Here is a 14414-nt window from a genome sequence, read left to right as displayed (position 1 = left end):
ATGCATCATTGAAAAAACTTCGGGAATCAGATGAAGTCTAACTTTGAGCCTGGACTTCCTTGCATCGTTCACTGGGATGGAAAGCTCCTCCCCGATCTCCTGAATTCCACCAAGCAAGTGGACAGGCTTCCAGTGATTGTGTCCTTCATCAATGGGGAATCTCAGCTTCTTGGTGTCCCAAAACTTGCAGCTGGAACAGGAGAACAGCAAGCAAAGGCCATTTCCCAGCTTCTCGTGGATTGAGGGATCGACGACTCAGTGATTGACATGTGCTTCAACACGAACTTGTTGAACACCGGATACCAATCTAGAGTATGTGTCCTGCTGGAACAGAAATTGGCAAAAAAAGTTTTTCACTTTGCGTGTCGATATCACGTGTTAGAAATTGTATTAACAAGCATCTTCAATGCTTGCTATGGGCCATTTTCGGAGCCTGACATCCAGCTTTTCAAGCAATTCCAATCCAAGTGGAGCTTCATTGACAAATTGCAATTCACTACAGGAATGGAGTGCGAAGAAGTGAGGCCTCTCCTCGATTGTGTCCGAGAAGAAATCCTGGCATTTGCTAGTGAACAGTTGAGGAACAACACCCTCAGAGATGATTGCAGGGAGTTTTTTGAGCTGTCCGTTCTGTATCTTGGTGGAAGCATAAAAAAACACACACTCAAACGTCCGGGGGCAATGCATCGAAGGTCCTCTATTGTCTAAAGACATGTATGTTCAGAGGCTCATTAAAAAACCTCACCACTAAGGAGGAGCTTTGTCTCTGAGAGGTCAGCATGTTTGCTGTCACCGTTTACTTGAAAGCCTGGATTTTGGCCCCGATAACCGCAGCTGCTCCTTTCAATAATCTCAGATTGCTTCAAAGCCTCCGCGACTACCCGCAAAGAAAGATCACCAAGGCAGCAACTTCGAAATTTGAAGGGCATTTCTGGTACCTGTCGGAGAAGATGATATCTTTGGCTCTTTTCGAGCCATGTGTTCCTACTACTCCCAAAAAGGCCATTGCTGGCCCGAAAATCTTCAAATTCTGTGCCTGAAGAACCAGGTTGATCTGTCTTTAAATGTTCGTAAATCTCCCTGGCTCTTTCACAAATGAATTCAGTAGAAACTGAATCACCTTTCATCTGTTTTTCCCTAATCCAGATGATAAGTAACCTCTCAGTTTCTGCAATTAGGGACCGACTTTTAAACACTCTTGTAGATTTGTCTCTCACTTTCACTTCTTTAAATTTGTCTTTCTGTGCAAGAATTGTCGACACAGTTGATGTCGACATGCCATATTCTTTGCATAGCGCATTTGTTCTAATGCCTTGTTCATGTTTTTTTATGATTTCCTGCTTGGTTTGGATTGAAATCGCTTTTCTTGATCTCTTAGGCCCCATGCTGGATTCAAACAATGTCAACACGTACTTTTCAAAGTTAAACTTGTTGTAAATAAAGAATATTTTCTTTAAAATAACACTGCTCTGCGCTATATATTGTCAATATGTAAAATAAATTTCAAAATGACCAATAATTTGCTTGGAAACACAGAAAAAAGCGTTTAGTTGAAGAGAGTGTCAAGCAAGATGTTCCTCCAGTGAAAACAGAAAAAGACTAACGCCTGTTTGCTGCGTTAAGAGGCTGGATGCCGCGCATTAAACGAGTCACTTTACCTTCAATTATGTTCAATAATTGTTAAAATGACTAAAAAATTTAATATTAAACTTTTAAAATTATTGAATAGTATAAACTTCTTGATATATACTAAAATAGTAAGGAATTTAAGCCCTAGAACCGATTAATGTAGTATTGGCGGACTAAAACTACAGCTGGTTGACCGCCCAGTATAAGTCAAAACTTGTTGAGGTCGGCTAGTAAGAAACTCGTTAACCGAGGGGTTGCTCGTTAACCGAATTTAAGAATCTTATGGGAGGTAACTCGTTCACCGAAATCTCGTTAATCGAGGCGCTCGTTAACCGAGGGACCACTGTATGCGGTACCCTGCCGAACACGGAATGCTCAATTTACACGGTGTGTGTACCCTTTTACGCGGAGAGCGGCTGGCGGTCCTCTCGCGCCGCGCCATTTTTGGATCCAAACCTGGCGCCACCTCTCCCGCCATCCCGCCATATTGGGTAGGCGGCGCGAGTAGGTTGCGCAGTGTATGTCTTTGTTGCGTTATCGGTGACATCATATGACGTATCGGACTGTGATTGGGCCAAGCATCCTTACCTCCCTCCCCGCTAGCTGTGATTGGTTTAATGTACTATGACGTGCCCCGCCGCAGGAGCGTTCAAGCCTCTTGACCTACCCGCGTCAGTTACACCCCTCCCGGCTACACCGTGTATATCGGTATCCATTGTTCCATAAGAATGGCTTCCACCGGACCACCACCACCACCACCACCACAAAGAAACCTTGCATTACCTGGACCCAGCCGTCCTAAGCCAAAGAAGATACGACGTTCCTTAAACTACGAAATTAAGTACAAGATCATACAAGAGTTGGAGAAAGGAACAAGACAGGTTGATCTCGCGCGCCAGCATGGTGTTAACGAATCAACTATAAGAACAATTAAGAAGGATGCAGCCAAGATAAAGGAGCACATGAACATCACAAAGTCTACAGGTGCTTCTATGATCAAGTACTGCCACAACCAGCTGCTTCTCAAGACGGAAAAATTACTTGTGAGCTACTTGGTTTGTCAGGCGTCACGGAACATGGCGATGGACACGCGCTCAGTTAAGGAGTGCGCACGTAAACTGTATGCTACAGTGTCATGTAAGATGGGAATTGCAGAGCCCAAACCCTTTAATGCTTCCTCTGGGTGGTTGCAGAGGTTTAAGAAGAGGAACAAGATCACCAATATTAACATTGGTGGTGAAGAAGCTAGTGCTGACAGTGTTGCGGCTAGGGAATTTCCTCCATTTTTACGTGAGATTATGAAGGAAGGACAATACACCGACGACCAGGTATTTATCATGGACGAATCTGGTCTTTTTTGGAAAAAGCTACCTTCCAAGACCTTCGTTGTGAAGAATGCCAGCAAGTGTCGGGGCCGGAAGTTGCAGAAGGAGCGCATCACCGTCCTGTTTACCACCAATGCCTCCGGTGCCTATAAGCTCAAGTTATCGGTGATCCACACAGCACGCAAGCCGCACGCCTACAAGAGCATGGACATGACCAAGCTAAATGTCCACTGGCTGACCGCACGTAAGGCGTGGATGTTCTCTACTCTGTCCCTCTCCTGGTTTGATGACTGAAACAGTCATCAAACCAGAAATTCTGTGAGCAACACAATGTTCCATTCAAGATTTTGTTGCTGCTTGACAACGCACCAGGACACTCGCCCCTACTGTTAGATCGTCACCCCAATGTAAAAGTGGTCTTCCTTCCTCCCAACACTACGTTTATAATACAGCCCAAGGACCATGAATTGATCTGTAATGTGAAAGCTGCATTCTCTGCCAAGAAATTTAAGCTCCTGAACAACTACACCAACACCAAGGAAGAGTTGCGTAACCTGAGTGACACCGATAGGAAGAGCGAAGACGACAAGGAACAACAGTTGGCAGAGGAAGAAGTACTTGTGAAACAAATTTGGAGAACATTCAACGTCAAGAAAGCTGTGGACATCTTGGTGGAGGCATGGGATCAGCTGTCTATAACAACTGTTCGTCACGCATGGAGACATGTGTTGCAAGGTATTCTGGGTGGGAGGCAGAGTAAATCTGTGACTGGTGAGGTTCAGACTGTTGCAGTAGCAGTGGACCTTGCCAGAGAAGCTGCGCAGTGTGTTACAGCTGCAGGTTTCTCCGAGACCACCAACGACGACATCCTGGAGGTGATAAATGATCCTGATGTGACTACCGCAGAGATGCTAGATGACGATGACGTCAGTGAAGAGGCAGGTGGTGCGTCATCCCAAGAAGAACGCAAGTTATCCCATAGTAATGTAAGGGATGCCATCGAGTGTATTGAGAAAGTCAAGCTCCTCCTTTCCGACGACCATGACAATAACCGGTACGAAATCTTCAATACCCAGCTGTTGCAGACTATGGAGCCCTACATCAAGGTGTATCACGACAGCATAAACACCAGCCGTCAGCAAAGCATAACAGAGTTCTTCGCCCGCAACCCACCACAGCCAGCCCAAGCCAGTGATAGTGACAGAGGTAGAGACAGTGATGATGACTTTGAGGGATTTGTCAGGGAGGCACTAGTAAGTGTGGATGACAGTGATGAAGACTCACCTGAGGGCCAGTAGCCTGCCTCTGCCTCGGAACCAGCCTCCATTCCCCTACGCCGACCCATCTCTTCTACTAACGTAAGTGTTAACCCCAACCTTGTTTTTTCTAACCTAACCTTCAGTTTATTATTCTCTTATTGATTGTTTCCTTCTATATTATGTGTGTGTGAATACCATCATAAAGTTAAGATGTTATTTTTACTAAAACATACGTATTGTGTCGGGAAAAAGTGGAGTTTGGGGGTCGGGCCGGTCTCTATTTCAATTAATCCCATATGTTATGTTGTTCACTTTACACGTTTCTCACTTTACGTGGGCCACCGTGGGTTCAATTGACCGCGTAAAGTGAGGGTTCACTGTATATAAAGTGGACCACCCTATTGAGTATACAGTGAACCCTCTAAGATCAGGACTAAAAGGGGGGACCACCTGTCCAAAAAAGCCATTTGTCCGAATCTTCCGGCTAATATACTGTATGTATAAAAGTGATAAATAATGATATAAAAAAACACCAAAAATACAGTACATATTATCCTGACCACTGGGGTTAGTTATACAGACGTTTCCTGTGAAAAAGCCATAATTTTGAGCAGCATATTACTGTACTCACTTTGTACTCAAATGTACTACACCACTGGTTCTCAACCTTGTTTGCCCCATGCACCCCTTTCACCATATGTCAGAATGTCATTCCCTCCTCCTTTCCAAGATTGTCTGCCTCAAAAAGTGCATTCCAAATAATATGCATATAATACTGAAAATCCATTATTTTTTCCATATTAGTACATATACATTTACAATTTTACATGGATTATTTTTATAGTGGAGTTTTACAAATTAAATGCCAATTGAAAATGTTGATGGATTTATAAAACTTGAATAAATGTAAAAAAATTTTTTTTTTATTTATAATGAATTACTTAACAGACCAAACTGAAGCATAATGCAATAAACAAAAAGTTCAATAGAATACCAGGATATTGTAAATTTGTAATTAATTTTATTCAGATGAAGATTACAGTCAATGAGAAACCTGTGATTGTTTTTTCTTCGCCAATTCTGGGATACGCGGAGGAGTGCTTGAAAGGGCACAACGCAGGTCATTTTCTACCTCTAATCTACTACGTTGCTTCGCTTTAATTTGCAACAGAGTTGAAAAGCCTGACTCACAAAGATATGTCGACACAAACGGAAGCAATGCACGGATAGCTCTTTCTGCCACTTTTGGGTAGGAATCGTACATCAAGGGCCAAAATTCTGTGATTGATTTCTCATCGAACATATCTCTTGCTCCCGAATCAGTTTTCCCCCCCCTGAAAACCTGAATTCCCCCCCTGGGGGGAATTCCCCCCTGGTTGAGAACCCCTGTACTACACTAAAGGACTAAAATTTTAATCTCTTGTGCAAATTATGTGATGTTTATACTCAAATTATTCACTATCTTACAAGGATTCCAACAATGTAAGTTATATTCTGCTAGGTTTAGTCTGTGACATTTTATACGATAAAAACTTTAAGCCTAAAACTACCTTCATCCTGTTTTGGGAATGCTCCTTAGGGAGGCTTCTTAGCCTAGAACCCCCAAAATTTTTGTCCAAATCTCCCAAAATACGGATCTTCGAGGGTTTACTGTACCTGTATATGTTTTTTAATATTGTGAATCCTCCGAGGGTTCAGATCACATATTACATGACTTGGAGTTGATGTTGTAAATGGACACAACGCCAGGCCAGTCATCAACGGGATTTTACATCGAATGGAGCGAGAAATTACTGGGGAGACATCGCAAAATGTAAGAGGTGCTATCATTGCCTGTCATAACGAGGGTAAACATAACGCTGAGATGGAACAGCGAACTTGGGTGAACGAATCCACAGTATCATGATGGGATAGGTGCCATAAAACAACTGGTGCCATGCTGAAACTTACAACCACAAATGTCTTACTATAGGTGGACGGGAAGTTCTGTTCCTACAAATCCCTTAACTTAAAACCTTTTTTCGGTGTTAAACCAATGCAATTTATATATCATCAACATTTACTAAGACGACCCATTAATCCGCCGATACTCAAAATTCAATGCCGTGGTTGGTGAAAGAGCATATAGAGTAAAAACAGTGGATATCTGGAATTCCAGTGCCAAGAGAGATGTGCAATGAGCTTGCTGAGCCCCTTATGATCCTGTTCTGCAAATGCCTGGATGAGCAAAAGGTTCCCAATGACTTCTGGAAAATGGCTATGTGAGTCCTATATTCAAGAAGGGTGATCGTCACTCTATAAGGAGGCTATTTAATAAATATTAGTGAAGTAAGAATTTATAGTAGGGGGATGTAAAGTGAGGACTGGAGGATACACTTCTCACCGTAAGTAATTCGCCCTATGGATCACTCTGACAATGACTCATGTGTGACCTGAGGAAGGCCCAGCAGGTGCTGCTTAAGAGTGCTGGACTATGTCTCCAGTGGGAGACTTTGCTAGCTGGGGACCCGGTGCTGGGGAGGGAAGTCTCCTCCCAACCTCGCCTTGTGACGAGTGTGACTTCTGTCCTCTTCTGCGTTCTGTCTCTGGGAAGGAGCTGTTGGCCCCCTCCCTGTTCTAGTAGTAATGCGAATGCTAATGCCCCGTGGAAGGAGCTGCAGGCTCTTATATTGGCCGTCACGAGCTGGAAGATCTCATCACTAATCTGGGTGTCTGGTCAGGTGACAGGTGTACTGGCTGGAGGGTAGCTTCTAGAGTAACACGGTCATGTTGCCGGGTTAAGCTAATCACGTGGCAGTGAGAATTCTGGCTCATTGTGTCCGTGACCCCTCTTGGGTCAGGTCTGGACAGCTGTGTTTGCACAGATGCTTGGTCATGTCGCCAAATGGGAATGCTTCCTAACTATTACCACCCGGGTGTGTCCAGCCAGGTGTAGTTTCTTGAATAACACGGTCATAATGCTGGGTTAACTCAGGTAACTTATGGCCGTCAGCTCTCCTGGGTCATGTCTTAGTCTCACTGTAGGGTGTGTCAACCTATGTGGGCATCTACTTACTGTTATATGTGCTGTTCTTTCTGGGCTGTAAGCTATGGTCTGATAAACAATCATTACAACTCCATGAATAATTATAGACCAGTGGGTCTGACCAGCAAGGTGTGTAAAGTACTTAATAGCATGATAAGAGATACTACGATGGCACATCTGCTACGAAACAACCTTGTAAATGACTAACAACACGGTACTCAAGGTACTAGATATTTGGACTCAAATTCTGGAACAGGGTGGTAATATCAACACTACATACCTACATTTTACCAAGACTTTCTACATTGTACCCCATGAAAGGTTGAGAATTAAACTGGAAGGGAACTGTATTCAGGAAAGAGTCCGAGTGTGGATCGAAGACTTTCTTCATGATCGCAAGCGGTGTGTGGTGATTAATGGCATGAAAGCGTCATGTGTACCCATGACAAGCAGGGTACCACAGGGCAGTGTACTGGGCCTGTTGTTGTTTGTTTGTTTGTTTCAAATGACATGCCAGAAGTTATACACTCCTCTATACAAATGTTTGAGGACGATGCCAAGTTATTAAGGGAAATTAAGAACGAAACGGACTGTGAAGAGCTCCAGAAAGATCTCTGTCAGCTTAAAGAGTGGTCGAAGAAATGGCTGGTAAGATTCAATGTCATGAAGTGTAAGAGGATGCACCTACAGTAGGTCATAACAACAGTAAGGAGGCATATCACATGTCCCAACGGGATGAAGAAACTGCATTAATAGAGACCGAATGTGAAAAGGACCTGGGTATGAATGTTGACAATGAACTGAAATTCTTGGGCCATTGTGAGAAAGTGAATCAAGCAACAAAACAGTAGATTGTTCAGATATCTAAATGGTCCGTCCTTCATAATGATCTTCAAGAGTGAGGTGCTTCCTCACCTGGAGTACAGTACTGTCACCCTGTCTGGTCTCTGAGATATGGTAGAGATTGTCAGCTGATTGAAAATGTACAAAGGAGGGCCACCAGACTGGTACCTGCACTTCGGCACCTCAGTTATCCAGAGAGATTAGAATGCCTGTAACTGCAAAGCTTATATTACAGACAGGCAAGGGATGACCTAATTAAACTGCATCAACATCTCAGAGGGTACTACTCAGTCGAGAGTCTGTATCTGAAGCTAACGGACGCCCACCCCACAAAGGGTCACATCTCCAGGTTGAGGACGCCACAAGTCCAGAAAACTGTGATGGCAAACTTTTTGGGAGTGAGAATTGTGAACTCTTGGAACAATCTGCCAGAGAGTGTGGTGACGGCACTGTGTGTGAGCTCTTTCAAGACCAGACTTGACCAACACTGGAGCAGGTTCAGGTACATTCAGGAGCCAGTGCATGCCCAGTACTTCCCAAGTGGCTAATGAGCCGATCAGTGGAGAAAAGGATAAAGAAAAAAATTGTTAAATTACAGTAGAGGTGTTTTGGTTGTTTAAAGTACAGGGGTATTACAGAAAAAGTAAAATAAATAAAAATAATGAAATAGATATACAAGTGAATTTTAGGAAAAGCGTATGTACAGTAGCTAAAAGAAGTATCTGACAGGGTAGTCCAATAACTTCCGAAATTATACATACAACTCATGGTGTCTTTGGAGGGTTGGTATGCTATCTTCACCCACCGCCATTCAGTATCCAACTCGGGGGGTGAGTTGACATTTAGGAATAAAATAAACGGTTAAGTGATTACTATCATATAGTATAAGGAGACAACACGCATATCCCAATACTTATCATCCATGGTCTCATTTCGTTTCACACACAGTATACACAGATACTTTTTTTAGCTACTGTACATCCTTGGGCAAGACCTTAACACTAAAAATAATCATTTATTAACTTATGGAACTACTCACCAAAGCAGTCTTCTGCAAGACTCATATTTCTTCTCATGTCATAGCCCCAATAGCCAGGCTGAAAATAAAAAAAATAAACAATACACAGTATATAAACCATCACAATAATTTTCACTCTATCAATCCTTTTCCCATTAGAATGCAAGGTGGTTGGAATCAATAGAAAATAAACAGTTTCCATGTAATGTTATTTCTTTTTTAATGCTAATTTTAATTGGCAAAACAGATTTAAAAAGGAAAGAATCCACTGTCATGTGTAGAATAGAATACAGTAAAACCCCGCTTTACGCGGGTTTTTTTTACGCGTTTCTCCATTTAAACGGTACCCCGCCAGAACCGGAATGTTCACTTTACGCGGTGAATCTACTCTTTTACGCGGAGAGCGGCTGGCGGTCATCTCGCGCCGCGCCATTTTTGGATTCAAACCCCCCGCCATCCCGCCATGTTGGGCAAGCAGCGCGAGTAGGTTGCGCAGAGTATGTCTTTGTTGCGTTATCGGTGACGTCATATGGCGTATCGGACTGTGATTGGGCCAAGCATCCTTACCTCCCTCCCCGCTAGCTGTGATTGGTTTAATGTAATATGACGTGCCCCGCCGAGGGAGCGATGAAGCCCGTTGACCTACCGGCCGAAGACCCTCCGGCTACACGTGTATATGGATATCCATTGTTCCATAAGAATGGCTGCCACCGGACCACCACCACCACAGGAAAACTCATTACCTGGACCCAGCCAAGCCAAAGAAGATACTGACGTGTCTAAGCTACGAGGTGAAGCAAGATCACAAGAGTTAGCAAGACAGGTTGATGGCGCGCTAGCATGGTGAACAATCACGATCTGACGATCAAGAAGGATGGCCAAGATAAAAACATGAACATCACCAAAGTCTACAGGTGTTTCAATGATCGTTATTGCCACAACAAGGTGCTTCTCAAGAGGAGAAGTTACTTGTGAGCTCCGACCACTAAGGCAAGATGGAACATGGGGGTCGACACGCTTAGTTCAGAAATAAACAAGTGAACTGTACTGTGGCAGTACGTAAGATGGGTTGCAGAGCCCAAACCTTCAATGCTTCCTCTGGGTGGTTGCAGAGGTTTAAGAAGAGGAACAAGATCACCAACATTAACATTGGTGTGAAGAAGCGAGTGCTGACCGTGGTGCGCTAGGATTATCCCCTGTTCTACGTGAGATTATGGAGAGGACAGTAACCACGACCAGGCTGTTCAACAAGGACGAATCCGGTCCCTTGGAAAGCTACCTTCCAAGACCTTCGTGTCAAGACTGCGCAAAGGTCAAGTGAAGTTGCAGAAGGAGCGATCACCGTCCTCTTTACAACCAATGCCTGCCCAAACCTGAGTTATTGTGATCCACAGCCCGCCACACGCCTACAAGAACATGGACATGACCGCTAAATATCCACTGGCTGACCGGACTGAAGGCGGATGTTCTCTACTTGTCCCCTCCTGGTTTGATGACTGTTTCTGCCTCGGACGGAAGAAATTTGTGCCAGAATGTTCCATTCAAGATTTTGTTGTTGCTTGACAACGACCAGGACACTCACCCTACTGTTGGATTGTCACCCAACGTAGGCCCTTCCTCCCAACACTACGTCATTAATCCAGCCCATGGTCAAGAAATTAATCTGTAATGTGAAAGCTGCATTCTCTGCAGAAGTTTAAGCCCTGAACGACTACACCAACACCAGATGAGTTATGAACCTGGGTGACGCCAGTAGGAGCGAAGACTACAAGGAACAACAGTTGGCAGAGAAGAAGTACTTGTGAAACACTTTTGGAGGAAATTCTATGTCAAGAAAGCTGTGGACTTCTGGGTGAGGCATGGGATCAGCTGTCTGTAGCAACGGTTCGTCACGATGGAGACATGTAAGTGTAGAACCCAGGTGGGAGGCAGAGTAAATCTGTGACTGGTGAGGTCCAGACTGTTGCAGTAGCAGTATCCCACAGAGAGGCTTGAGAGTGTTACAGCTGCAGGCTCCGAGACCACCAATGACGACATTATGGAGGTGATAAGGATCCTGATGTGACTGCCGACGAGATGTTAGAAGACCATCACGCCAGTGAAGAGACAGCGGGGTCATCCAGAAGAACACAAGTTATAGCATGGAATGTATGCTATCAGAGTGTGAGAGAAACTGAAGCCTCCTTCTGACGACTCCTGACGATAACCGTAAGTAAGTCTTCACTACCCAGCTGTTGCAGATTATGAGCCCTACATCAAGGTGTATCACGATAACATCAACACTAGCCGTCAACAAAGCATTACTGTCCGAGTTCTCGCCTGCAACCCACCACAGCCAGCCTGCCTGATAGTGACAGAGACAGTGATGATTTTGAGGAGGTCAGAAATAAGGTGGGATATGATGGTGACTCACGGGAGGCCAGTAGCCTGCCTCTGCCCAGAACCAGCCTCCATTCGCATTGACCCATCTCTTCTACTAACGTATGTTAAACCTACCTTTGATTTTTTCCTAAAATAACCTAACCTTTGTAAGTGTTAAACCTTGATTTTCTAACATAATCTAACCTTAGGTTAGTGTTAAACCTTGAATTTTAAAACATAACCTAACCTTACTAAGTGTTAAACCTTGATTTTTCTAACCTAACCTACCATGACATATGTGTTAAACCTTGATTTTTCTTTTACCTGGTACAGTATATTATTCTCTTATTGATATTTCTCTTCTATTTTATGTGTGTGTGCATACCATCATAAAGTGAAGATGTTATTTTTACTAAAACATACGTATTGTGTCGGGAAAAAGTGGAGTTTGGGCCTCCGTGGGTTCAATTAAATGCGTAAAGCGGGATACTACTGTACATTTATTAGACAGAGTAACTTATGTTGGGGCATCTTAAGCAGTTCTGCTAAGTTTTTGGTGACCCTGCCCAAGTTATCTAGCGCAGGCCATGGTATTTTGACACCTCAAGCACCCCACTCTAATGGGCTCTTGAAATACAGTATTATGGGGTGTGAGACTGGGTTCAAAATAAGACTTTGAGAAGACAAGGCATACACCGCTGGAATAAGGGTAACCTAATATTGCCTTTTTTTCATCTTAAGTTGTGATTGAAATGTAAATATGAATATGGGAATATGTTTAATTATGCCTGTACTAATTAATTGTGAGGCTTAAAACAAACATTTACCAGTAACTAAAAAGTAGTGATATTAATGATATAGTTAACTTTGTTTGTGAAAGTTAAGTTTTCTGTCTATTGATGAAATGAGGCCCTTGATGGATGCTGGTAAAAATAGAGCAATTAAAGAGGGGAGACAGACAGAAAGGATGTTAGTTTGAATGGTCATAGAATAGAGTGAGTGAAGTGTTTCAGATATCTGAGGGTCTATGTGTAGAAAATGGAAGCTTTTCTGTATTATATACTGTACCATATATGAGGAGCTCCAAACCATAATCTGCTAAGTGCCAAAATAGAAAATGGAGGAAAATGCTCAGGGAGTTATGTGTAACATACAAAAGTCTTTTCAGAGAACTCTCACCCAAGTGTACAGGTTTCCAATTAGCTCTCTGATTTATCCAAGGGCGAAAGGAGAGGTTAGGGCATACAATGCAATACATCACACGTTTCAACGACATATGGTCCAGAGCTCCTCATTACGGTTATTGTGTGTGTGCACGCATGTGCACACAGTGGTGAATTCATCTAGTGTGGCAGCATTATGTTAGTGTTAAGGTGCAAGCACTGTTTGCTTCCTCTAGCTTTCAGCTACAGCCATTGGCTAGCCCTTGTGGAGAACAGGGAATCAATTTGCATAAGCCTACCCCTGCCAGTACACAGCCTCTTCACCATCAACAATCCTGCTGTGCCTCCTCGTGGCAACACGCGGTAACTGGGTGCCCCGTGGGCCCAGGCTAGACCAGCAGGGGATCTCGGAGTAGCAGTGAGCCCCAGAGGGATGGTGCATAAGCCAACGTGTGGACACGTCTTGGTACCTACCAACCACTTGTTGCGGATTAACCTTGGTAGATACAAGGCTACAAGAGTTAACCCAAAACGAAAAATCTGTGGTGGAGCCCCGCACCAGGCAGACACCCTTACAGAGCTCCAGTAAAACCCCATCGGCAGTGTGTGGCGAATGAGGTGACCAATATGGAACAATTACTACACCGGCAGACAAAGGCAATGCAAGATGGACAAGCTATAAAGGCAAAGCCCAACAAACTGAGCTATCGGCAATCCATTGCAACTCTCCTCTCCCAGTCGTTGCAACTGCTTGCACCACTGAATCAGGAAAAAGGAGAGCAAAGATGTGAGATTGCAGCCTGCACTCCTGCCTCACCACACAATCAACTCATGTGCAGCCATCATCCAGCTCATCATACCTCTCATCATCAAAACCCCTATACTCCCAAGAAGTCCTATGGCGACAGACAAGTGGTGATGGGGACAGGCAGAGATGACTGCCATGAGTCTCTAGTTACAACTCTGCACATGGGTGGCATAGATAAGATGGTCATTTATGTACTGGGATCTAGGCAGCAGTGCAACTCCAGTCCTGTCTGTGCGACTGAGCAGCCTTTTCAAGGAGCCACTCGGTTCACCCCACATGGGGAGGGGGCTAGAAAAGGTGCCTAAAACATAGCCTTCCTAAAGAACCAACCTGACTGGGCAACCGCACCCAGTAAGGTCACCCTAATGCAGTCGAACACACAATCCTAATCACAGACCAAAGCAAAAACAAACTATACAACCTCTTATGGTCGCTGCATAGAATGTCAGGACCCTCCTGGATACTGGCACAAATGAGCATCCTGAAAGAAGAACTGCCCTTGTGACGAAAGAGCTGGCTAGGTATAACATCGACATGGAAGCCATTAGTGAGTCCTGGCTCCCAGACAAGGGTCGACTCACAAAAAGGAGGTCTGGCTATACCTTCTTCTAGAAGGGTAAGCCTTATGCAGAGAGAAACAACATTTATGGAGTTGACTTTGCCATTTGACAATCCATCCTACATAGGCACTCTGAAATGCCTGTTGGGATCAATGAGCTCCTCATGACCCTTCGAGTCCCACTGAACCGCTCATGTCATGCCTTTTTCATCAGTGTATACGCCCCAACGCTGGATGCAGAGGATGACATCAAGGAGGCCTTTTATGCCGACCTCAACAGAATGCTAACATCTATCCCCAGAGAAGATAAGGTTGTGCTTCTAGGTGACTTCAATGCCCGAGTTGGAAGAGATGCTGACATTTGGCAGGGAATCATAGGGAGAAATGGAGTAGGCAAGTGTAATCCCAACAGCATACTCCTCCT

At 44.1% G+C, this 14414-nt stretch overlaps 1 protein-coding gene across 1 annotated transcript in view; it reads right to left on the bottom strand.

The window, feature by feature from the left end:
- The window catches only part of LOC121870395 (arylsulfatase B-like), a gene marked incomplete at its 5' end in the record, with an annotated part of 90814 nt that overhangs the window by 55267 nt on the left and 21133 nt on the right, over positions 1–14414 (bottom strand). The window contains 1 exon segment of the mRNA XM_042372220.1: positions 9121–9178. Within this exon segment, the coding sequence (XP_042228154.1) occupies positions 9121–9178 (58 nt within the window).

This window comes from Homarus americanus, unplaced genomic scaffold (assembly GCF_018991925.1).
Source record: "Homarus americanus isolate GMGI-L3 unplaced genomic scaffold, GMGI_Hamer_2.0 scaffold40856, whole genome shotgun sequence".
Classification (NCBI taxonomy): domain Eukaryota; kingdom Metazoa; phylum Arthropoda; class Malacostraca; order Decapoda; family Nephropidae; genus Homarus; species Homarus americanus.
The sequence above is the reverse complement of the archived record's forward strand: the minus strand, read 5'-3'. Positions and strand labels throughout refer to the sequence as shown.